Genomic DNA, 26,202 nt, shown 5'->3' with positions numbered 1-26,202 from the left:
CTAAATTTGCCTCTCTCGAGCGCCAAAACTTAAAACATTAAATCATTCAATTATTGGCCAGTTAATTGAAAGCATTAAAATCATGACACAATTAAACATATGTGCAAAATTAAATAAAAGTAGCTATAACATAATCAAACCATAATATAAAGTTTTGGCTATAATCAATCCCTAGAATATGAATTTAGCTCATGATATAATCTATGGAAACACGAAAATTCATATAAGAAAACGTAAGGAAAAGAATAGAAAAAACTAGGATGTAGATCCTCAATTTCTTCCCTTGATGTTGTTCTTGCCTCCCTTGATTCTTACTTTGAATTGTAATTGAATCTCTTTGAATTGTCTTCAATCTTGGCCCCTTCAATTGTTGCGTTTGGCCCCTCAATTCTTCTTCAAAATAGGATTTTTTTTTATTTTTTTTTTGAATGGTATTTATAGTATGTTGGGATCTTGGACGAATTAGGGCTGAATCCAAAAACATAAAAACGTATTTTTCTACATATCCGGCACCTCTGCTCCCAAGATGGGCCAACGGTGCAGGGCTTGCTGTTATTTATAGTGAGTTGGGTGCTGAGGTTCGGTCGAAAACAATAGACTACACGTCCTTCAGTATTTTTAGCATAAGTTTTTCATTCAATATTCAATTGAGATGATTCAAGATGTGTTGAAAAGCTAACTTAAAGGACTACAATTTTCTTCAGACATCATTCTTCAATTCGATCATTTGCTATGTTAAAAATAGGTCTCAATATGAGGCTGAAATTCTGGAGCATAACTTTTCGATTGGAGATTGATTTGTGATCATATTTTGCCTAAATTTGATCCCTTTGACATCTTTATTCATCTAATTGACTTCGAATACTCTCAAAATCTTCATCATGACGTTCGACACAAATTTTGAATATTTGCACTTTAGTCCCTGAACTTTGGATCTCTTACAATTGGGCCTTTTGTCCAATTACGCCAACTTTTGCTTATTTCATTCAATTTTATCAACCTATAGCACAACATAAAAACACACATTAAAACTTTCTAAAACACTCTCAATGATAGCAAAATAATGAATTAAGTGGTACAAATATAATGAATATGGAGCACTCATCAATAAGTTTAAGCAAGCACATGCTGTTTTTTGAGTAAATGCATCTTATATGTGATTAAGTAATTTTTTTAAAGAAAAAGGTGATTTGTTATGAAATACAGAGAGAAAACAGAGAAAGTAGAGAACTCAATAGATTCGTATGTATTTCATTGAGAATCAAATCCCCATATTTATATGGAATAATTAGAGCTGCAAAGGATAAAATAATCATGATAACTAGGGCTTCAAGAGTATAATGATCATCCACTAATAAACATATAACTTACAATAATCTCCCTTGAATTACAATCACAAAATATCTGGTTTGTTAAAACCTTATCAAGAAAATTCAATGAGGCAAAACTTGAGCTAAGAAAAAAGAGTACAGCTGCTATCCCTGATTTCAATAAATGAAAATTCTTCTATCGAGCTGTCTATGTCCTATACATCAATGTCTTTAATACTACAATTCTGATGAAGCATGTTTCGTGTTGTCATGTTATAGATTTCAAGCAATATCGTCTTCATAAATGATACCCCCTTCATTCCATTTATATAGGCTAATTTTATTTTTTACACAAATTAAGGAATTCTATTTAATGCTACTGAAAAAGGCAATTTCACAAAGTTTCATAGTTTACCCTTATTTAATTATCAAATTTTCAAGAAGAAGTGAGAAATGTGCGTATATATTTGGGTAATTCCAAGAAGGTAAATTAAAAGCTATAAAATTTTAAAATTAAGTGGGAGAAATTGGTTATAACTATGAAAATTAAGTAAGGGTATATTAGTAAATGAGCAAAACAAATATCTTCACGATAAAGAAACAAAATTATATAAATGGGACAAGAAAATAAGAAATGTCAGCCTATATAAATGGGATAAAGTGAGTATTTATTAGTCTTTGTTTGTCTTTAGTCACATATCTATTTAAAAATAGATTGTGTTGTAGTTATCTTTAAGGGTCATACACAATTTGTAATATACTAGTATTATTTTGAGAATAAATATCTTATAGGTAATGGATATCATTACACAAAGAATATGTTTCATTAAAGCTTTATGAGGAAATATCTAGTGGGGAAATTTCTAATAATGGAAAAGGAATAAATTATTCTTTTTGAGTACACTACAAAAGTTATGTCATTAAAAATCTTACCAAGAAAATCAAATAGAACAAAAACTTAGTAAAGGAAAATAGAGTACAATCGTATTTATTTTCCTCACGACACTGTTGCTAGAATTATATGCTTCATGCCTATTAAATCCTTCAAGAAAAACACTAATAGATGTCAATAATTGCATTTAAATTTTTATGCATCGTAACGATGATAAGATATGAACGTGTGATTGCATTCACCACTATCTTTGTAAAATTTATTATGTTGAGAGTCGTGTATTATATGCTACAACTTCATTTTCTCATTCAATTTTTTTGCAAATACACACCTTTAAATTTTCAAACTGCAAGTCCATAAATTGCATGTTTTTCTAGTAAATTCAATTTTACTAGGATTATGTTCTTTTATTCGGTCAATTATTTTTTCAATATATATACTTCAACAATTTTATTTTGATATTCATCCTATTCATAACATGAAGCAACATATTATGTACAAAAATATTATCGACAATTTTTTATTTTTGATTCTATTTCTTTCTCATAACGATATAATTTATTGAGATATCTCAATTTTCAACATTCAGATACATTAACCCCTATTTGGAGTTTTATATTTCGTTATGTTTATATACTCTACAGAAGTATATGCCTCCTATATAGGATCGTCTTCCTTATATGCTATATTTTCTTTTGAAGATTTTTGTCCTAGAAATTTATATATTCACGTTTTAGGCATGCCATAGATATATTAGATGTAATGTTAACGAATTATCCTCCTAAGATGTCAATTCGAGTTAGATCATTTAAAACTAGTATGAAAGATAATGTTGATCTCTATGATCAATAAATGCATTTAAATGAATTATCTTTCAAACTTCTAGATCGAATTATCTTTTGCGAGGATCTATTTAATAAAATGATACATTTGTACATTATTTCCAATTTTTTAGTTCATCCCTCTAATGCTGAGAGAATTGTTCATTCAAATTGACAAATTAGCAAATTGAGTTATAAAATAGCACCCGCTAGAATTTAAGATATTTCAAACTAAGCATTTATTCTCAATATTCTTTACTTTTCATCTTATTACATTGTGGTGGACCAATTGTACATATATTGCGCTATCAAAATAATTAGATGAAAATATTAAGCTCTAACCATAAGCCAAATCTAGCAAGAAACACTTTGATATTGACATGATACTAATAACATTTTTTAAATAGAAACGGGAAGTACTTCGTTCTCAATAGTAATGATTAAGAAATTTACTGGAGGCATTTAAAAGGCAATAGTTTTAAACAATTTATTGACATCACAATCAATGCTTATTAAAATGTTGAGATTTGGATCACCAGAATTAACAAAACACATCGTCTTGTTTGTATGATCTTAAAATTATGCTCATAATTTAGAATTTAAGCAAAAATTTTGCAAATTTCTGGTTGCGAACATTGTGCAATCGTCTAGTAGTTGTATCATAAGAAATCATATCTAGATGGTCAAATGGAGGGTGATGGACCCATTTATTATCCTAATTAATCTTCAAGATTAAAAGAATTTACTCCAACCTTTAGCTAGTGATGAGCAATGCTCAATGACCAATTTCTGATATAGAGAACAAGCATTTTATATGAATTCAATAAATTGAAGAATCTTTTGGTTATTCATTAAATGTTCATGAATTCTCATTTTGCATTATTATTGATCTAGTGATGTTCTAACTAATATGCTAAACAAGAAAATGTTAGAGTTATTGAACTTCTGGATCTTCGGTTGTACTAATATTAGTATAGTGATCCAATTAAGAAGCACTGTTAAAAATTTAGTAGGTTTCTCTTTATTTACTGGAGAATAAATAACTAACAATAGTAAGCTTGTTCCTCCATATCACATAATATTGATTCTTATGGAGATTTCATAAAACTCTCATAAAATATCAAATCAAATCTTCATTTGATATTCTTTAGGAATAATAAAATAATATTCTTCTTGAATATTTTCGTAGTTGGGTTGTGTTTCTTCAGGACATCTACAAAATTTTCATTATATTAAGTTGTGCTTTTTCATGAATAAAATGTCAATACTTTTCTGAAATATTGAAATTATAATGTCATGTTCTTTAGGAGCAAGTAATATTCTTTCAAAATAGTATAAAGTTGTGCTTATTTGAGAGCAATAACAGATTAAACGTATCAACTAAATATATATAAATAATGTATTTTATGTTGTGATCAATTAAAACACGCAAATCGAATATAAAAATTTAATATGTACAATGTAATGATTATAATTTATACATAACAATCAATTAAAGAAAATGTTATAGTTTTTGGATTGGTTAATAGGTGAATGCGTGCACTAGGATAATTATTTAATGTAATCATGCAATCTCTATAATTGAGATAATATACAATTCTTATACTAATTAACCAATTCAAAAGAATTTGTTTACTGCTCATGTATAGAAATCTCACAAAGGACCATTGAATTTTAATCATACCAAGTGAATTTGAAGAACAATGGCTGATAAATTTGTTCTCCAAATTTCTAGATGATCAGACCATGAAACACTAAGATATCAATAGTTTAATCACATTTGTGCAAGTTGTCCAGATTTCACGAATTTCACTATTGATTCTAAGATAATAATACAACCCTTCCGTAGTATATGGAGTCACATTTTTTCACAGGTGATCAATCCAATGTTTTTTTTTTTTTAAATATTGATTCATACTTTTATTTAAGAAGCAACAACAAAATATTTTTTAGGAGTTTAAGATGTATACTTCTTCAAGAGCATTAACGTAATATTTCTATAGAATATTATTGTTTAATAGAGTTGTGTTTCACCAAGAAAATTGACATAGAATTCGTTTAGAATATATTACGTACAAATATTACAATTTATCAAGAATAACAATACAATATTATTTTTAAATATTGTTGTTGTGTGAATTTGTGATTCTTTAGGAGCAACAAAATAACCCAAATAAAATATTCACTTACAAACAATGCTTCTATATTATTCTGGAATATTGATTTGGATTGTTTCTTTTTCAAGAATAAAATACAATATTCTTTTGAAATATTGTACTGAATTATTGAACAAAAAGTTACATTCAAGTAAATATTTATCTATCGTAAATTGATATAGACAAAACAATATGACCAAATTGAATAACTACATAGCTTTGTAATGCAATTCAAAGTTAAGAGAACACAAAACTTTTTCTTTGAGGTAGAAAAGAAGAGTTTCTTTGTAAACTCAATTGAGAGGAGGTTTACATTTCTCAAGTAGCCTTTGACGGGGTCGAAAGGTTTCTGGCAATCGTTGTCCCGTATTCATTAGGCTTTGCCACTAGACTACTTGTTGTATAATATTATCTTTACGAAGGTGGAGTTAAGGCAGCTTTCAACAACGTCAACAACACCACGAAAAAAGTCAACTATGGTTGCCCACTGATCTAATCATAGGTTAAATCCTATGCCTTCGCTGAATTTCTTGACTTTCTTTGATTGAAAGAAAATTTAATTTTTTCCCTCATCTCAACTAACTATAGATTTGTAAGCATGAAGATGAATAAAGTTTACTCACTTAATTGGCTAGAATTTCGTGCTGATAACGTGTTATGGAATAGAGATAAAAGTAAAGAAGTCAATAGACTTGTGTGCATTTCATTGAAAACCAAAACCTAATATTTACAAGAAAGAATTAGAATTGCAAGAAATACAATACTTATAATAACTAGGGATGCAGTAGTATAATAATTATTCACTAATAAACATATAATTTCCAACATGATTATCAAAAGTTATTTCTTAGATTTGTTGATATGCATATAGAAATTAATGTTTGATAAGGAATATTTAATAGACAAAAATTATTTATTGATAATATTGCACATAAAAAAGAAAGAATATAAATTTTATTAAAAATTCTACATTACACAAAGTTATAAAAGTAAATGGAAATATTTTATTAACAAATATAATTAATGAAATCATCCTATTTATACATAAATTATGTCATTATATATTTATCAATATATTATATTTAGGTTAACAACAAAAAGAAGAGGTCATGAGAAATTTCTAACGCATTCATTATGAAAAATTGCAATGGCCAATTAGCCGTGGACGGAGAACTTTGACAGACGTAATTGGCTATCGATAATTTTCAACGTGCCCTCATGTGTTGGGGACATAACTTAAAAAACTTCTTCTTCTTCTTTTTTTTTTTTCCTAAATAATGGCGCCTCCACTTGCACATTCTATAGATGTTTTTCAGTTACTTTTTTTCGTTCCCCTAATTTCTTTGTTCAAGTTCAATGTTGTGTCAAATTTTAAAAATTTCATACTTAACACGGTGTTGAGACAACAACACAATAGACAAATCGTGAGGAAAAAATCACCATTAATATTTTTCAATTTTTTCTTTTTCACAATTCACCAAATTCAACCTAAATTCTAAAACTGCATAACTTCATTGTTTTAAGTCCAAATTTGGAGTTCTTTATATGGTTAGAAAGTTCAGGGAAGGAATTTTCCAACCATATTGATCTTACTCCACAAAAAATCAATGAATATGAAGAAATAATTCTTTTAAAGTGTCATGGAAGTACTTTGATTCGTGCATCAAACTGGGCTCATTTACAACAATACAAACAATCAAACACAACCACAGATTGCTCAAACCCACAACTATTTTTACTCAATTGCCTACTTCCTTGCACCCACAAATGACACAAATCTAGTGGTTAATTACACCCACAAAGGAGGAAGCAATTGATTAAACTCAAAGCAAAGAGAAGAGAGAATAAACAGGACGCTGTCTCACTGTTTCTCTACAAATACACGCACATGGCTATAGTAGCAAGAGAAATTAATATATGGATTAGGTTGTAACCAAAGTTAGGCTAAGAAAATTAAGGTAAATGGGCCAACATTATAAAAGCCCTCAATAAGTGAATTTGGGCCATGGGCAACTTTAATTAACTAAGCTACCAACGGCCCAAGTTGTTTTCGAGTCGAGCCTATCAATGTGGTGTTAATATATTTAATCCAACCCATTTTAATATCATCAAAATCCAACAAATCTCCATCTTGATACACAATAAATCTACAAGGAAACAACATGAAGTTTATACTTGTCTAAAGGTAACCAAATAAAATTGGAATCATACGCCTTACCTTTGTCTCAGACCCGAGATACACACCATACATACTCCATGTACTACCAAGGGCTAAGGTCAAGAACCCAAGTAGAAATAGATATTCGTGGTAATCGGTCAAGAATATACAAAACATGTGATAAAGATATAACATTAGATAATACACATATCTTTTCAACATGTTCAACATGCAAAGAATATTATATTAATACCAAGTTAATGGCCAACATATACAAAACAATGAATAAATGACCCCAAGAAAAGATCTCGCCACGATTATACTAGCACATTCCATGTAGCTCGTATCTAGAGAACACATATCTCTTCTTATCGCCAACCGTGCTCGCTAGATTGGTCACTCTTTATGTATAACTCGTAAACCACGATAGATCCTAAGTTCATGTGATGTTCCTATATCACTATCTCACCTCTCTTCACCAAGGTAGATAATAGGTCTCCACCTAATAGGAGTGATAGGAATGTTATTCTTCCACTCCACCTGACCGGAATTCTAATGCATAGAGGATTCTAAACATTTAATTACATCACCTTTTGTGATCTAAATATCACTCTCTAAATCCGCGTACATATCACTAATGTACCCTCAAACATCTATACTCCATATTATCAATAGACACATTTACTGCTAATGCATCTACTAAAATAAAAACATACATAGTATCAATCTTCACAATAGTAATCCCAACCACTATGCATACAACATATTACATAGTAATATGATCACTCTCAAATTTACGCAAAAATAAATATCAGCCTTGTTGAAATGTAACATAAAAGAATGCTTCGAATCAAACAATCATTCATGAAAATGGGATTTGATTGGTTTGTAACAAAGTTAGGGCTAAGAAAATTAAGGTAAATGGGCCAACATTATAAAAGCCCTCAATAAGTGAATTTGGGCCATGGGCAACTTTAATTAACTAAGCTACCAACGGCCCAAGTTGTTTTCGAGTCGAGCCTATCAATGTGGTGTTAATATATTTAATCCAACCCATTTTAATATCATCAAAATCCAACAAATCTCCATCTTGATACACAATAAATCTACAAGGAAACAACATGAAGTTTATACTTGTCTAAAGGTAACCAAATAAAATTGGAATCATAGGCCTTACCTTTGTCTCAGACCCGAGATACACACCATACATACTTCATGTACTACCAAGGGCTAAGGTCAAGAACCCAAGTAGAAATAGATATTCGTGGTAATCGGTCAAGAATATACAAAACATGCGATAAAGATATAACATTAGATAATACACATATCTTTTCAACATGTTCAACATGCAAAGAATATTATATTAATACCAAGTTAATGGCCAACATATACAAAACAATGAATAAATGACCCCAAGAAAAGATCTCGCCACGATTATACTAGCACATTCCATGTAGCTCGTATCTAGAGAACACATATCTCTTCTTATCGCCAACCGTGCTCGCTAGATTGGTCACTCTTTATGTATAACTCGTAAACCACGATAGATCCTAAGTTCATGTGATGTTCCTATATCACTATCTCACCTCTCTTCACCAAGGTAGATAATAGGTCTCCACCTAATAGGAGTGATAGGAATGTTATTCTTCCACTCCACCTGACCGGAATTCTAATGCATAGAGGATTCTAAACATTTAATTACATCACCTTTTGTGATCTAAATATCACTCTCTAAATCCGCGTACATATCACTAATGTACCCTCAAACATCTATACTCCATATTATCAATAGACACATTTACTGCTAATGCATCTACTAAAATAAAAACATACATAGTATCAATCTTCACAATAGTAATCCCAACCACTATGCATACAACATATTACATAGTAATATGATCACTCTCAAATTTACGCAAAAATAAATATCAGCCTTGTTGAAATGTAACATAAAAGAATGCTTCGAATCAAACAATCATTCATGAAAATGGGATTTCACTCATATGTAAAAACAGTAATCATGTTTATTATCAATAAACCTCACTCGAGTCATAACCTGAACCAATGATAACATTCGCATCACCTTTCACCTTTCTTTCTACTTATGTTGCTTAAAATTTCCATCTATAGCTTTTGAAAAAAAAATGATAAATAAAAATTCCTCTCATTTTCTATTGCCAAATGGAAAAATCTTATTTTCCATTGAAAATTTTCAAATCAAAATGTGTAGTCATTTTAAATACATAACAACCAAAATGCATAATAAGGTCACAAAAGCAGTCCCAATGTCACAATATATACAATTTTAAATTGTCAGGATTTTTGATATTTATGATCTCAGATCAAGAGAATGGTCAAATAGGTAAATTTCAAGTGTTCTAACTAAGTAATCAATGCAACAAAAATGTATGTCAACAAAATCAATTTCTCATCCAATGCTAGTCTCACAAAGTGACTTAATCAATAATTATGTCAAAGAAACAATAAGCAGCATTTACCAATTAAACTTAACATTTCAAACAAAGCAAATAATTCCTAAACTCTAGGCAATGGTTACTCCACATGGTAACCACTATCCTAATAGTCAACCCACACATGGCATGCTAGTATGAACATTTAAAAATGATAAGCCAATTTATTGAGCGGACCAAATCTGCAGATCTATAAATAAGTAGATACAAACTTATTGCTTGGGGCCACCACTTTTCACCCTAAAGTTTTCAGCAATTGCAATAGCCAAAGAAACAACATTCAACACACAAACACTCAAGGGCAAAATCGTCCAGAACTATAATATTGCGTAAAACTGAAAACGAGCACCACCACAAATTTCATGGAACTGCTAAGAACAGACTGTCTTCATAGAGTCTTGCTGAAAATTACTTCACGTATCATCACTCGTGGCCTTCTCTTTTGTGCGTGGTGCTCATACATCATCATATCGACATTGCCACATGCCTTACGTGCCACTTTGATGGCTGCGTCTCACCATCTAGAGTTGGTATATATTCTTGGTTTCTCCACCAGGCACTTGGATTGGCTGAAATATTCAATAACAGCCACGATCAGAAAAAAAATTTCAACAATTTTCGACACAACTTTTCACCGACTTTCTTCTTCTTTTCAACCTCTTTTTGCACAAACTAAACACTATTATTACACATCTAACAACTGTGATACCATTTGACGTGGAAGTACTTCGATTTGTGCACAAATCAGGCTTAGTTACAATAATACAATCGATCAAACACCAACAAAAGATTGTTTGAATCCGCAACTATATTTTTTGATTGCCCATTTCCTTGCACCGACGAAGGACACAAATCTGATGTTTAATTGCAGTGATAAAGGAGGAAGAAAATGGAGAAAACAATTAATTAAACTTGATGCATAGAGAAGATAGAATAAACAAAGACGGCTTTTTCATGGTTTCTCTACAAATACATACACATGGCTATAGTAGCAAGAGAAAGGAATATATAGATTATGTTGTAACGCTGGTGCAAGACAATTAAAGTAAATGATCCAACATTATAAGAGCCCTCCAATAAATGAATTTGGTCCATGAACAACTTTAATTAATTAAGCTGCTTCCAATGGTCGAAGTTATTTTTGGGTCAAGCCAATCAATATGATTTTGGTATATTTAATCCAACTCGTTCTAACAGCATTGTCCAACTCGTTCTAACATCATATATATATATATATATATATATATATATATATATATCATTAAATACCCTATAAGGTGCATACTATAACATACAAGATTCAGAATACATTTTAATCGTGTAATGGCATCTTTAAACGTGAAATACTGCAAAGTATTCAACCTTAAAGCCTTGATATCAATTAAAGATTTATATATCATCTTGAACATAAGTTCGATCCTAGAATTCTTACTTGAAAAAGATGAATTTTTAAGGTCTTGATAGTTGAACCATTTTACTGTTTCAAGTCCCAAATTCTATATTTTACTGCACTTCTATGATCACATATCAATCACAACGGAAACAGATTATTATGGGCAATCCAAGGATGAGGTTTTCCATTATGGCTATAACCCAATAAGTTAACATACTGAGAGAGTGAATTCAATCCCCTTATAGACTCTAGATCATCTCCTGCCTGTTAATGTGAAAACTTTATTCGTACACCCTAACAATCTCTCTCTAACAATGTACAACAACATAGAATATTGTCATGGTTGGGGCCTGTTGTTAAAGACAATATTTTAATAATTAAAAGTATCTCCTCTCTAAGAAATTAACTTCTAAAAGAAGCAATTCAACTTAATATTAGAGTAAGAAAATGGCTTGGATTCAAGTTTCTCGTCCACTCCATATATGAAAAAATTGTTACATGTAATGCGGGTGTGACAACATTTAAATTTAAATAAATAATGTATCATTCCTCTAATAGTCTAAACATTTCAATAAGGTAGTACTTCAACAACTACTTGCTTGGACTTGAGACTCTATCTCAAAAGATTAACCTATTAAGAGAAATTGTCTCAATGCCCATATAAACCTATGACCATTCCCATGTCTAATCGTATTAGACTTTCTTTGCACAACTCCAACATTAACATCTATGACAACGTTTATGGTGTTAGCTTTAATACTCTCGAGTGGTTAATGAAATAAACTAACAAGAAGAAAATAATTATTCCAATCACAAGCACATATTAAAAATCCCAGAGAAACTTTTTAGTTATGAATAGGGAATAGAACTAATTGGCGACGCTTGGTTACAATTTCAAATCCGTTATTATATATTTGCTCTCGTTTTTGTTGTTTTTGATGTTGAACCGATTTTTCTTTATCCATGGACAATGAGTTTCGATGTATTGAGTGTATCTACATTTATAGAAGTTTGGTTAGAATTCTAGCTCTTTCAAAGTGGTGTCTCTGATGAATCGAGTCCCTCACCCCCCCACCCCCAGAAAACTCGCTGGTTAATTTGTATAACCAGTGAGATACTTTTTTACTGATTTCTTTTATTCTTATCAATTTTTTAAGAAGTAACCATAGAAACGATGGAACCCACTATTACTTTATCCATTTAATTTATATTTCTTTTTACTATATTTTTCCAAATAGGATCGTCCAGCTACTATAGAACATATCACTAAAATCCTAGAGGGGGATGTCATGTGGGTTCTCCGTAATAATTATGGAATCCCGCTATGGGTACACGCCTGTTGACACGAAGGGTTACACGCTGACGTGACAAGGGCGGGAATTCAAATTTTAAAATAAATGAAATGGGTCAAAAACTTGAACTGGCCAACCGGCCCAGTTACATGACCCTCAATGGGGTTCTCCCTCTCATTTTATATTCCCCAAATCTGTCGAAAGCCTAGAGGCGAAAATGGATATCGAGGCCAGCTTCGATTGCTGGTGGTAATTCTTCCTTTGAAACGCGATCCATCGCCTCCGATGGAGATTCCTAATCATCTCATTTTCACTCTTTCTCGAAACCAGAGAGAAACCCTTGGAAGTGAAAACTTTGGTCGAAGTCGTACACCTCCATCTAAAATTCGTCATTTTGAACGCCAAGCATTGCCTCCGGAGGAATCGCGTAGCAAAAATAATGTAAGCATGATTCATTTGGTTTCCATTTTCATTGATTTTACAATTTTTCGAATGATAAAGTCGTTCGAAGATTGTACGGTGGGTTGTGGTTGTTGTGTACTGTAGTGAAAATGTGTCTTTGCTCGTGTGTAGCATGCCAGGAAGGAACTCAGGAGTATGCCATAGTTGTCACGAGAAGGGTCACTTCTTTGCGGAATACTCGAAAAAACGTCACTGCCTTGGTGTAAAATTGGGTTTGTGAAGTGCTTTGAGGTCAAGAAGGAGACGTAAAACAAGGGAAAATTGTTCAATTGTTGTAGTGCTAAATGTAAATATTGGGAATGGGTCGAGAAAGGAGAAACAAACGGGTCAAGTGGTGTTAAAATGAACGTGAATAATCCTGCAGCAGTGGCTGAAGAAGATCAAGAGTTTGCTCGTATGTTCCAAACTCGTTGTCTGGTTACCGAAGACGAAAAGTTTGAGATTCAAGTGACTGTGACGATTCGCAAGGTCAACGAAAGTGCTGAACTGGATAAGAAAGGGAAGGGAAAACTTGAGCAATAGTTGTGTTATCATTAGTTTCGCTTCCTGGTACTTGTGATGTGTAGTATGTGTTCTTGTATGTGTAGAGTGTTATGTTATGTGTAGTTGGAGTGAAGTTGGGTGGCTATAAAATTGAGGACAGAATGCTGCTCCGGGGAATTAGGAGTCCTAAATTTGTGCTCTTCACTTTTGTATATAGGAAGACACTGTAAATTCATTCACTAATGTTAATATGACTTCATTATTAGTCCTTCATTTGTTGGTGTTAATTTTGGTGGCTGTGAATGTGAAGTGGTTGTGAATGCAGGGAGAATTTTGGTGGCTATGAATGTGAAGTGGCTGTGAATGCATGGAGAATTTGTCTCCAATTTTCAGTTAACATCAACCCGGGCAAAGTGGCGAATTGAATGTGCCTCTGTTGAAGTTAACTGAAGACAGCATTAGAACTCAAATAAACACCAGAACAAACTAAAATGCTACTGGTAAACTGAATATGCTGCTGGTGAACTAAAATGATGTTGCTTTAAGCTTCAATCTTAATTATGTTGTTGAACCGAAGTTCCTACAACTATTTGGGAATAATTTTAACAAGATCAATACAATTCCCAACGTATTGACAAGCCTCAAAACCGACTACATTTACTGCATAACATCAGACCAAACATAGTCATCAAAACTGACTACATTAACTGCATAACATCGGACCAAACATAGTCATTACAGATGGGCATAACAGAGACATTATGGGCACAAAACCTAATACATTAACTGCTTGATCAAGCTATTCACATGCCTCAACAGGCCAAATCCAAGGTGTTGACAGTACACAGAATCTGCATGAAGTTGTCTTCCTCTTACAGCCAACTATAAGAATCTGTACCATGCAATGGTAAAGCATTTAAGAAATTGTATTACGTGTATCAAAGTTGCAACAATATAAAAATGAAAAAAACAACTAGATGTACCTAAGAGAGTGAGTGATAGGCCACACAAGCTCAACCTTCTTCCAAGGACCTGCGAACCATCGTTTGGACAAGTTGACAGGCCTTCATAATCAGAATAATTTTAACCATCATGTCATGTCACATATGTAAGGTAAAATAAAAATGAACCCCACACAAAAAATTGAAGTATACAAACAACTATGTAAGGTAAAATAAAAATGAACCCCACACAAAAAATTGAAGTACACAAACAACTATGACTTTCAAATAAGTTTCTTATGTGTTAAACATACCTTGATCATCTGTAGGTACAATTAGCGCAACCGCTCCCAGTTTACTTGGGCCTATCTTACCTTGATCATCTGTAGGTACAATCAGCGCAACCTCTCCCTGTTTACTTGGGCCTATCTTCCGTCCTCTTCCCTTATCAGAAGTCGGACGTGACTGCATAATCAACAAATAATAAGTACTCATACGCACCATAAACACAACCATCGGAAAAAATAATAATCATGTTACTTATACACCGTAATACCTTAGCTTTACTAGATGCTACTTCCAACGGGCTTTTATTTCAAAGTTTCTTCGGCGCGCCTTTTCTCTTCGAGCATTTTGGATCCTGTATACGTAAACGGCAATGTGATTCTCGACCATCCAACGCTGTCTGATATACACACTGGGACCCGTCATCACTTCCGCAACTTGACCTTCCCATCGTAAATGATTGTTTTTTGCATTCTATCCACTCTAGTACGTCAAGGTTCGATCGTCACTCCCGTGAGCCATGTCTGCAAGTGAAGAGAACGATTGACACATTTTGTCATATCTCAATTGGTTAGGGGTGCTGTTTAAACCATCATAATTCACTTGGACCTTGGTGTGGGCTCTGATAACATCTCTTCTCCATCTCCGTAATATATAGGTGTCTGGCAATGCAGTGACATTATTACGTATGAGTACAGTGATCGCGTGCCTACAAATTATATCTCGAAACTCAAACAAGCGGTAACTGCAAGCAATTTCACATTGCTGTCGTTCAAATCTCACAAAAAACTTCGATTTTTTCACTCCATTGTCAAATATGACATCCTCCAATACCTCATAAGTCTTCCCTTGAAAGCCCTTTGACGACGAAAGTAGTTCACAATAAACCTTTCCAATGAATTCATCCCGAAATTCTCAGAATTTTGAAATGGTATAAACTCTTTGAAACTGCTTTTCCAACTCGTACTTCGTTGCACATGTTACCATTTGCAAGTATGATTTAAAATCTGCTTGAAACTCATTTTCCACCTTCTTCCGTAATGCTCTTTCATATTGTTCGACGAATTGTTTCAACGATGTCTTGGAGTATACATAACCATCGAAAAAGGCATTCATACTCTTACTACGCTGAGTTGTTGACATTCCTGCCCAAAATCTGCTTTTTAAAAAGCATGGTACCCAACAACCTCTGTTCACAAACAATCCTGACAATCACTTATTATCATGCAAGGAATATCTATCGACCATTGCTCTCTAACCTTCATCAAATTGGTCAACAGTCTAAGAATCATATACCAGTACATGTATGGCAAAAAATATGTCACCCCTATCCACGTGGTATCCAAACTTCTCAGGCAACTTCTTCATTATGTGCCATAAACACCACCTGTGTTTTGTTTTCGGGAATACGATCTCAATTGCATTCTGCATAGCCCTATCTTGATCGGTAATAATCCCAATAGGAGCTTCGTCATTCATACACTGAAGCCAAGTCTTAAAAAGTCAAACAAATGTTTCTGTATTCTCATTCGACACCAACCCACAGCCAAAGAGTGCTGACTGTCCGTGGTGATTAACTCCATGAAACGAAGCAAACGGCATGTCGTACTTATTAGTTAGGTACGTGGTATCAAATGTTACCACATCACCGAACTCCTTATATGCTTCCCTACTTCTACTGTCTACCCAGAAAATATTCTTCAGTCGCAGCTCTTCATCTAGATCCATAAAGTAAAAACTTGAACACCTTGCTTGCATGTTCAAAAAATAGGCTTGTATTGCGACAGCATCCCCTTCTCCAAGTCTTAACCGCCTCACTTGCTCAACATAGTTTTGACAGTCTTTTTCCACGCATGTCATATTTTCATATCCCCCTGCTTCTACAACTGCGGTGTTGTAACTTTTGTGCAACAGAATCCCTACCATATCGTTCACTTCAAGCCGTCATTTGATATGGGAACTCAATTCTTGGTTGCAACGATACAACCTAGACTTCGAGGGACTTGTTATATGATTGTGACTGAGGTTGATTGTGTTAATTTTCCATATTCTGCATGCATCTACAGATGCAGTTATCCTAGCTTTGCAACCTGTCTGAACGGTAGCTTGCGGTTTCAAACCACCGCTCGGGGTGAAACTTCTTCACCCTTCACGGCTACATGTGAACACTACATATCTCACAATTCCATCATCATCTTTCTGTGAAGTTCTTTTCCTTACTAGAAATCCTACGTCATATGCATATCGTTTGTAAAAATTATACATTTCACTTTCATCGTTAAACTTCATACCCACAACAGGCACAATTACACTGTCTACCCCTTCAATTCCATCATCCACGACTTTCTCACTTTCCAAAATGTTGTCAGTTTGGGACTATAATAGAATGACATCATCCGCCTCTTTCGCAATTTCCTTGCATGCAGTAACATAATCGATGACACATTTCATTCCCTCTTTCTCCATAATCAACAAATTCTTAACAAAATCCACAACATATGGGTGAAAATTTTAAGCTTTCCCCTAATTCTATTTTAGTTTGATAGAATAGGGTGAACAATTAATTGACCATTTAATTGATTTTTGATTCACAGTGAAATATCGTATTACACCAATCACAGCAATCACAAAGATCAAGTTAAGCAATCACAAAAATCAAGCAAGCTAATCACAAAAATCAAGCCAATGTTTAGTTCCATTACAAATTTCATTTTACAATGTATAGCTTGAACTTTAACCTATGAATGTACACACAACCATTGTAAAATGTATGAAGTAAAACATTATGGTTTTGGCTTTCATCTTCCTTCTTCATCTGTGTGTATCGAATTTTATTATATCATGTAATCATATTTTGAAGCTTAAAGGTAGGGAAATACTGTCATTTAAGATGGGAAGTTTAAATTTGATTATCTAGTCCGTATTTTTAAGCTTCATTAAGGAAAATACCGTTGTTCGTCATCTACTCGAATCTGCTCAAATTTGGGAAGCGCGTGGCAGCTTCAAGATTGAGGAACTCTTTCTTCCATGGCCTAGTTTCAAATGTCACGACCACTGCTTCAATGGAGCGCAGGTACAACTCTTTCTTACGCAATCGAAATAAAGCTGAATGTGCTTCTTTCTTACGTCTTCGTCGCACCGGTAGAACTATTTCTTCCGCAGTCGAACTATTTCATCCAATAGAACTCTTTTTTAGGCAGCCTCCGGCGCGTCAACTACTTCAAGTTGGAAGAACAACGTCTTCGAGCGCCGATCGATCTTGCACAGTGCCATCTGAATTTTTGGCTCCCTCTTTGCTGAATTCGCGGGTAAAATTGCTTTTTATCGACCCGCTTTGTCTCCGCCATTTTCAAATTTAATGACCCGGCCCAATTTATCAATTGTTTCATTTTTTTTTTTTTAATTACACCTCCAGCCCAGCGTGTAACCCAGAAAGTACCAATAGCATTTTCCATAATTATGACCCATACTGAACCAATCATAGACTTTATCGAGATAGATGAAAATCCCCCTCTCAGAACCGTATATGAGACTTTCAAATTGAATTGAGTAAGGTAAACACAAAAATTCTTATTCTACATATTCTAAGAGTGGAGCGAATTCCATTTCATATAAATCAAAAGAAAACTTGAAACTGCATGGTTCAGATGTATCTACATTCAAGGAAACCTAACACAGTCTTTAACACAAAAGATTCTCCAAACTTAAACGCACACATTAATTTTCAACCAAGAATAAAAAACTTAACTTAATGACCGATACTAGTAATTTGTGCGTTAATTGTATTTCAATTTTTTTACTTTTATGCTAAGATGGCAAATTTTGCTAATGTTATTAATTTTCTTCTATCTATAGCGTGTAGCAATATTCCTGTATTTTTTACTATTATAGTCACATGGTACAATACATGCATTAACAAACCAACTGCAGAAAAAAAGAAAAAAGCGAAGACCAAAGAAAGAACTTCAGACTGATGAAGCCACCATCTTCTCCTCCTCCTTCCTCTGTGGTCAGAAAACGGAGCTCTGCTCGTCATCTCTTCACCTTCTTAGCCTCCTTAATCTTCTTTGTTACCATCCTTTATGGCCAAGATAAGAGTAGCATATTTAGCCAACTTGATCTCAATCCAAGGCAAACCGACTCAATTACCAGTGAGTTATGAGTTATGGTCATATATATTTTATATATTGATCGTGTGTGTTATCCATATGTTCAACATGTTATTGTTTAATTTGCCGATGAAACTTAGTACTAATTTAGATGGTATTTTTTTTCTCTTCGTTGTTAGAGAAGGGGAGAGAAAAGTTGCCTTTTGCCATTGGAGAAGCTGAGAGAGGCTGTGATATCTTCAGTGGGAGGTGGGTGCGGGACGAGGCTCGGCCACTCTACGAGGAAGACGACTGTCCGTACATTCCAGAGCAGCTCGCATGTCAAAAATATGGCCGGCCGGATAAGGATTATCAGCATTGGAGATGGCAACCTCATGGCTGTTCTATTCCAAGGTTTTGTTTTAATTATTTTTCTATTTTCATGTTAAGTAACTTATGCACAAAAAATATATTGGAATACAATGGACATTGGGTTGAATAATATTATATAATTAAAGAAAATGAGCTAAAAATACCAAATCAAAACTATGAATCCTTATTACACCCTAACACCTCATAAACCGAGTGCTTATATCATATAAACAAAATAAATTTAAGGTATGAAGTTATAATTTACAAACCAATTTCATATATTTTTCCACTTCAATGTCTATCTTCCAATTTATACTATTCTTATTGTCTAATACATTAAATACATATCAATAGCCTTTAATTCTTGCTAAATTTCAACTATAAGCAATTTATCCATAATCCCAAGAAATTTAATTAAAATGTTTTCACTTTGCTCTTGAATATAAGGAGAAATTGAGAGCCTAAACTTGAAAAATGGGCGCATAACTCTTCCTTCTACTTTTTCTCTTCTTCCTTTCTTCCATCTTCTTCCGGTTTCTCCTTCTCTATTTCGTTTTCTTTCTTCTCTGTCTGCTTCTAGTCCCAAATGAGAAGAAAACATAGATCCTTATCCTCTATTATAAGTGGATCAATATAATATAATTATAAGGCAAATCCCCAATTTTTGTATAATATAGCATTTATCCTTTAATTCTAACACTAGGAAACTGAATCCATAAATTCTTATTTTATTTTATATTTGGCCATTTATATATTAGTAATTACAAATCAAGCCCCATAAAATCATTTGTTCAACTTAAGTCCTTATTTGACTTTGACTATAATTGAATGGAGTGTAACAACATGTGTCTTTTGATTTAATCAAATTTATAACATGGCATAGTAGTAAGCTAGTATGCTAAGCAACGATTACATGAAAGATTCATTTGTACATGGCCATCTATTTGAAAGCCGATACATGACAGAGTGGTGAAATTTAAAGAGTTAAATATTACATGATTAAGAAAATTGAAAGTTTAATGATCCAAATGCAATTTCAAGGAAGGCTCCTTTACCCTAAATTACATGGAGAGGGGATAGGTGTGAGACGCCTTAATTATTTCCATTGCCATTGGTTATTTAATTTAAACATGGTTTGGTTTTTGCAATAGAAATCTTGATAAATTTGTTATGTTGTGATGGAGAAATCCTGATATTCGTTTTAAAATTCTTGCAGTTTCAATGCAACACTAATGCTTGAAACCCTTCGAGGAAAGAGGATGTTGTTTGTTGGTGATTCGCTAAATCGAGGCCAATTTATGTCCTTGGTCTGCCTTCTTCACAAAGTCATCCCTGAACATGCCAAATCCATGGTTTTGAAAGATTCGAAAAGAACTTTTATAGCCAAGGTCACTTATTTCTTATATGCTCTAGGTCCATTATTTCTCATGTATCTTTATTTCTTTAGTTAATTATCAATCTTGGTTGAATTTATTCAGGAATATAATGCTACAATAGAGTACTACTGGGCACCCTTTCTTCTTGAGTCGAATTCAGATAATGCCATTGTACACAGGGTAACTGATAGAATTGTTCGCAATGGCTCGATTGATAAGCATGGACAACGCTGGAAAGGAGCAGATATAATTTTATTCAACACTTATCTTTGGTGGATGGCAGGAAACAAATTCAAAATACTGTAAATAATTTTCACTCCCTTCTTTCTATATATACGTCCAACCCCTCTTGAAGAAATAATCGTAAATGGAGTTTAATTTGCAGACAAGGGTCTTTTGACGATAAAATAAAAGACATAGTCATGGTGCCGACGGTGGAAGCTTATCGCATGGCAATAAGAGCTATGTTGGGATGGATAGAGAAGAACATGGATCTTAAGAGAACGCGAGTTTTTTTCAGCAGCATGTCTCCTTCGCACGAAAAGTGGGTAAAACAAGTTAATTTTTTTCCCGTCTCAAGTTACTCTACTGGACTCAAAAACGTGATGGGTTGCAGGAAGCCAGGAACGCAGCTAGGGTAAAAGAATTATGGGGTAATTTTCACAAAAATTTATTTGTCTGGACAAAAAAAATTGCGAGCTATAAAGATTTTTTTTGAAAATTTTGAGCAAAACTTAAAATTTTTAAGTTAGTGTAGGGGCAGCTGACCCCACTGCCTCACATCAAATCTGTCCGTGACAGGTTGGATCATATTTGTAGACTATATATGAACACCTCATGTGTCTAGTCCACTGAAGTAACTTGGGACTGGTGGTTTCGCCACACTATGTATGACTAATTCATTTGCATTTTCCAGGAGCAAAGAATGGGGTGGTGATCCTAATGGTAGCTGTTACAAGGAAACAAAGATGATAGAAGATCCTACATATTGGGGATCCAGCACTCGGAGAAACATAATGGAGGCAATTGGGGAAATGTTTAGTGAAACGAACATTCCAATTACGTTTCTTAACATCACACATCTCTCGAATTACAGGAAGGATGCACATACGACGATTTACAAGAAGCAATGGGTGCCTTTAACCCCAGAACAGATAGCAAACCCCATTAGCTCTGCTGATTGTGTGCACTGGTGCTTGCCTGGCGTGCAAGATAATTGGAACGAGCTTTTTTTCGCCAAGTTTTTCTATCCTTAAATAGTATCAATGTCTTAATATGAAAAAACTAGAAGGTTTCTGCAGAACTAGACAGAACAATGAACGAAGTTTAAATTTTTTTTCTCATTTGATCCCATTACTGAACATGACATGGATTAGATTCCCGCAAAAATGTCAAGTAAAATGTGTATACATGGAAGTAGTTGTTCACGAAATTATTCTTTTGATTTGTATCCACAAGTATACGGTTCGCAATAAGTAATAAAGTGGAAAATAGAGTCCGAATATTATCCCACGGAGATTGAGTAGCTTAACTTTATTTATCTCAGCCTTAACCGAAACCAAATTATTCAGCAAGATAAATATAACTTGATTAATCCTAACCTAGATTAAATATGCAATTGTATGTGAATTTGATGAACTATAATGCAAAGTGACGTTTTGAATGCAAGATTGATGTAATTAATCGTAAAGTGCATTAGGATCACGAATACCTGAGCAGTGCTCATTTTTAACCTTAATTCCACAAATTAACAACACATTGAATTTTTTAAGAATCAATTTTCCTAAATCTATTCAAAAATCTCTCTCAAGTAATGTTGAATCTACTCACGTATACCACTAGCCTATATCTTTATGACGGGTTAGAATATCAGACATGATGATGACAAGTTCAGAAGAGAGGTTAAAAATATAGATATTATAAATGTATAGAACTATATATTTATATAGATACAAACATATGTATACATACATATGTGTGTATTTATACACATTTATACCCTGTCAAACTCATTTCCCTTCTCTCAAATACATGAAATGAATCACCACACTCACACAATTACAGGCCCATAATCATGAAAGCAATTTATTGTAAATAAACCATTCAAAATTCAAGAAACGTGTTTTGATGTCAAATTTCAAAAATAGAAATTAAAAAATTACATCCCACGGTTCATCGATCTCCTAGTACAAATTTCTCTAGCTAGCATAGAAAAACTTAACAAATTACACAATAATTTTAAGAAACGACATCATCGATATAAGAATTGGCTTGAAATCTCATCAACCTTTGCGTTTCTCTTTGTTATTGTAATGCAAACTCTTCCCCAAGAGGTGTTCTTTTCTCTCCCAAGGTGTTCTTCCTTCAATAGACGGCTTTAGGATTTTTATATCGCGTCCCGATTAGATTTCCATAAGAGTTTGCACGCAAAACAAAAATTGGAATTCTCACCCCCAGAATTTAACCATACGACCGCATGGTTCACATGAGGCTGCCCAGGTGCTTCCTTGAATACCACCATGCGACCGCATGGTTAGATAATTCTTCCCATAACCATGCGACCGCATGGTTAGACAATTCTTCCCATAAACGACGTTTTGGTCTCGAAACTCTAACTTCTTACGTTTTGTTTTCTTTTCTCATTGTTCATTTCCCAATACTTCAAATCTTCCACAAGTTGGCCCCTGTGTCTTTCATATCTTCCTTTGTACCTTCGGTTCATTTTAGTCACTGAACTTTCATTCTTTTCCATTTTTGTCCTTTTATTCATTTTCTTGTTTCTATCATCTCATATTATGACCAAGTTGATGCTTAGCTCATTTACATTCTTGATTCGTCTTTCGGGTCATCTTTTGATTATTTACATGTTGGTCGCTAAACTTTCGTTTTCTTTCATTTTGGCCCTTTTTTCATGTCTATTCTCCAGAATTCCATTATATTAATCAATGTAACCGACAACACAAAATCTCATTCAATTAAACCATATTCAATCATTTTTATCAACAATAGGTCATGTTTTGTTGACCGAGTAAGTATGTAAAAATGCACTTATCAAACCCCCAAAAGTGTGTGAACTATTGTTTGTCCTCAAACAAGATAGTGACTTAACTCTATACAAAAAACATGGCTTGACAACCTGTTGTATCTCCAGATTGGAATTCAGTAATCAACAAAAGAAATGGTTTCAATAGTGCAGGAGTAAAATCAACATTTACTTGTCAGATGCAAAACTCTGTGTGTGTGTGTGTGTGTGTGTGAACTCATGTTAACATATCAAGCTTATGATTGGTCTATTCTCGACCCATGGTAGTCAAATATATCATTTCCTTGCTTGAGAGATGCACATCCCCTCAAACTTATTCTTTTCACTCAATTATCCTGGAGTGTGTTCTAAAGTTATTTATTTAAATAACTACATTACTTTCCCTCTCTTAGCTTGGATAGGTTTCACTCTTACAAGTTCACATGTCAATAAGTAGAGGCTTTCCTATTTTGATTGTTTCAACCTTTAAGACTAAACTAAGTTACTTGCCTCGCATCAAGGTATAGTTTCATCAACCAAATGTCCAAGGGCTTTTTTCATGTTATTTTGTTTTTTTTTAATTCTATTATTTTCTGATCCTTTTTATTGTCATCTTCTCATTTGCTTTCTATATAATCCCTGTAGCGAGATTTAGGTCGATGACTCCCAAATTAGTTGGCTTTAGGGCACCAGGTTTCAAACCCTTGCAATCTTACTCACTCGAGTTATAAAAGCTCGATAAGATGACTTTTTATTAACTTCTTCCTTCTTGCTTTCTATATGATCCCTATAGCGAGCTTTGGACCGATGATTCTCAAACTAGTTGACTTTAGGGCACCAGGTTTCAACCCCTGCACGCTTATTCACTCGAGTTATAAAGGTTCGATAAGATGACTTTTTATTAATTTCTCCCTTTCTTGCTTTCCAAGCTTTGGACCGATTACTCCCAAATCAGTTGGCTTTAGGGCACCAAGTTTCAAAATACCCTTACATGCTTGCTCGAGTCATAAAGGTTTTGAGAGAAGTGTTATTTTTACACACGTTAGTTTTGTGCCTTTATTTGTTTTTTTTAGATATTCAACTTCCAAAACCAACCCTCAACTTAAGATTTTCACTTAATCGTCATTTATTTGTCTAGGCAATCCACACAGTAGATTTTCATGAGTGGAACCCCAACCTATCATAATGTTTCCCTAAAATTGTTCAACCGTCTCCAAACTACTCTAAAAAAGAGTTACGGATTACTGCACCAGAGGGTTTATGATTTTTTCCTACCTCGTTCATGATCCCAATCACTAACCTAACATGTGAAATATGAGTGCATGCACAAATAATGTCAAGTATCACATCATCAAGTAAAAGTTAATCAAATTTTGCACCATATCTACAATTCCTAATGCATACTTATTCCAATGTTCACATCATAGCCGGCAACGCTATCAAACTCACACAAGCACACAAAAACATAGTAAAATGAATAAAACATTTTAAAAAAATTTATTTACTTATTTTTTATTCTTATTTTTTTATAAATAATCTACAAGCATGCAATGTAGTAATTAAATACAGTTATTTATGAATATGATCAATGCAACAAAAAATGGATGCCAAAATTCCAAAATTATACCACCCCCCAAACTTATACATGACATTGTCCTCAATGTAAAAATAAGTAAAAGTTTAAACAAGCATAATTTTAAGGAAAATAGAAAAATGAAGGCATAAAATTGGGGTAATTGGTATTCCTCTAATCAGTATGGAGGTGGTGGTGAAAAGTTGGGACCTACGGTGCCGTCTTCTAGTGGTAGGGGTAATTGGGCCAGGATCTATCGCATCAACTCAGATTGTTGGGCTTGCTCAGCATGGATATCTCGAACCCTAGTCTCCAAACTGCCTAAACGGTCTTATGTCTCATTTGCTCTTAACTGGATACCATCCACCTAACCAACATACATGCCCTACCTTGCATTTATGGTGTCAACTTTTCTTTGTGCTACGAGGGACTCTCTATTGGCATTTGACGCGAAGTTTCGTGTGATTCGCATGTCTTCCCGCACCAATTGGATGTTGGTACTCAAAGCCCCAAATGCTTGCTGAAGGCTCTGAATGTCTCAACTAGAGCCAATTATTGTAGCAAATATCTACCTCAGTAAATGTGTATCCACATCAACAAGTGGTGGTGGGGCCTATGGCATCTCTACATCTTCAGTTGTCTATTCTAGGTCTACCTGTTGTTGCTTGTGGCGTTCGTTCTTTATCTTTTCCCAATGTCCTTCCCTAACTCTGTTATAAGCCTCCAACATAGTGTTCCTGATAAAGGGGCTAGGTTTCTCAAGTTTTTTCCCGAATGGGATAATGACACCTGCAGCCTACAAATTTCACTGATTAAGCTCGAGAATGTCCGTGAACATCGTCTATCAACCCATGTTCCAATTGTATGTATCTAATTGTAAATGTAGGTAGCAAGATCAATTTTGTTTTCCCAAACCAGATGATAGATGAACCCAGCATTTAGATCAGTAAAGGTCATCCTGTGTGAGGTGATCTCAATATTGTGGCACATAAATGGCCATAGAATGGTATAGACGGGGTGAGTTCAATCTGGTGCCATTCAATAGTTTGGAGGGGCCATGCATTTTCACGTCCAAGTAAGATTTCAGCCATTTCATCCCAATGGAAA

General features: G+C 33.8%; 2 protein-coding genes and 1 long non-coding RNA gene across 3 annotated transcripts; 2 read left to right on the top strand and 1 right to left on the bottom strand.

Annotated features, from left to right (window-relative positions):
• The first annotated feature begins 12,636 nt into the window (after positions 1-12,636).
• Positions 12,637-13,711, top strand: LOC111372859. The gene is made up of 2 exons (XM_022995272.1): positions 12,637-12,934; positions 13,067-13,711. The coding sequence occupies exons 1-2, from the start codon at positions 12,653-12,655 to the stop codon at positions 13,097-13,099; spliced, it is 315 nt and encodes a 104-aa protein (XP_022851040.1). The 5' UTR covers positions 12,637-12,652; the 3' UTR covers positions 13,100-13,711.
• Positions 13,712-13,950: 239 nt separating this feature from the next.
• On the bottom strand, positions 13,951-17,983 carry LOC111372858. Its single transcript, XR_002698834.1, has 4 exons — positions 14,936-17,983; positions 14,694-14,844; positions 14,422-14,502; positions 13,951-14,330 (listed from the first exon to the last, which is right to left on the bottom strand). It is a non-coding gene; the product is annotated as an uncharacterized LOC111372858 (long non-coding RNA).
• Positions 17,984-18,222: 239 nt separating this feature from the next.
• LOC111372850 (protein trichome birefringence-like 33) lies at positions 18,223-25,466 on the top strand. The gene is made up of 8 exons (XM_022995264.1): positions 18,223-18,815; positions 18,953-19,196; positions 20,341-20,512; positions 20,603-20,802; positions 20,886-21,137; positions 21,417-21,705; positions 23,427-23,528; positions 25,278-25,466. Exons 1-8 carry the CDS (start codon positions 18,638-18,640, stop codon positions 25,464-25,466), a joined length of 1,626 nt encoding a protein of 541 aa, XP_022851032.1. The 5' UTR covers positions 18,223-18,637.
• Positions 25,467-26,202: the final 736 nt, after the last annotated feature.

The sequence above is a fragment of the Olea europaea genome, unplaced genomic scaffold, assembly GCF_002742605.1.
Source record: "Olea europaea var. sylvestris unplaced genomic scaffold, O_europaea_v1 scaffold104, whole genome shotgun sequence".
In the NCBI taxonomy this organism is placed as follows: Eukaryota; Viridiplantae; Streptophyta; class Magnoliopsida; order Lamiales; family Oleaceae; genus Olea; species Olea europaea.
This window is presented reverse-complemented; position numbering and strand designations above follow the sequence as displayed.

What these genes read in the sequence shown, in the direction of transcription:
- LOC111372850 (XM_022995264.1), top strand. Translation starts at nt 18,638, where the DNA reads ATGAAGCCACCATCTTCTCCTCCTCCTTCCTCTGTGGTCAGAAAACGG. An exon ending in AAGCCAGGAACGCAGCTAGG is followed by an intron (nt 21,138 to 21,416) that starts GTAAAAGAATTA and finishes TGCATTTTCCAG; the next exon opens with GAGCAAAGAATGGGGTGGTG. An exon ending in TGCACTGGTGCTTGCCTGGC is followed by an intron (nt 21,706 to 23,426) that starts GTGCAAGATAAT and finishes TCTATTCTCCAG; the next exon opens with AATTCCATTATATTAATCAA.
- LOC111372859 (XM_022995272.1), top strand. Translation starts at nt 12,653, where the DNA reads ATGGGGTTCTCCCTCTCATTTTATATTCCCCAAATCTGTCGAAAGCCT. An exon ending in AATCGCGTAGCAAAAATAAT is followed by an intron (nt 12,935 to 13,066) that starts GTAAGCATGATT and finishes GCTCGTGTGTAG; the next exon opens with CATGCCAGGAAGGAACTCAG.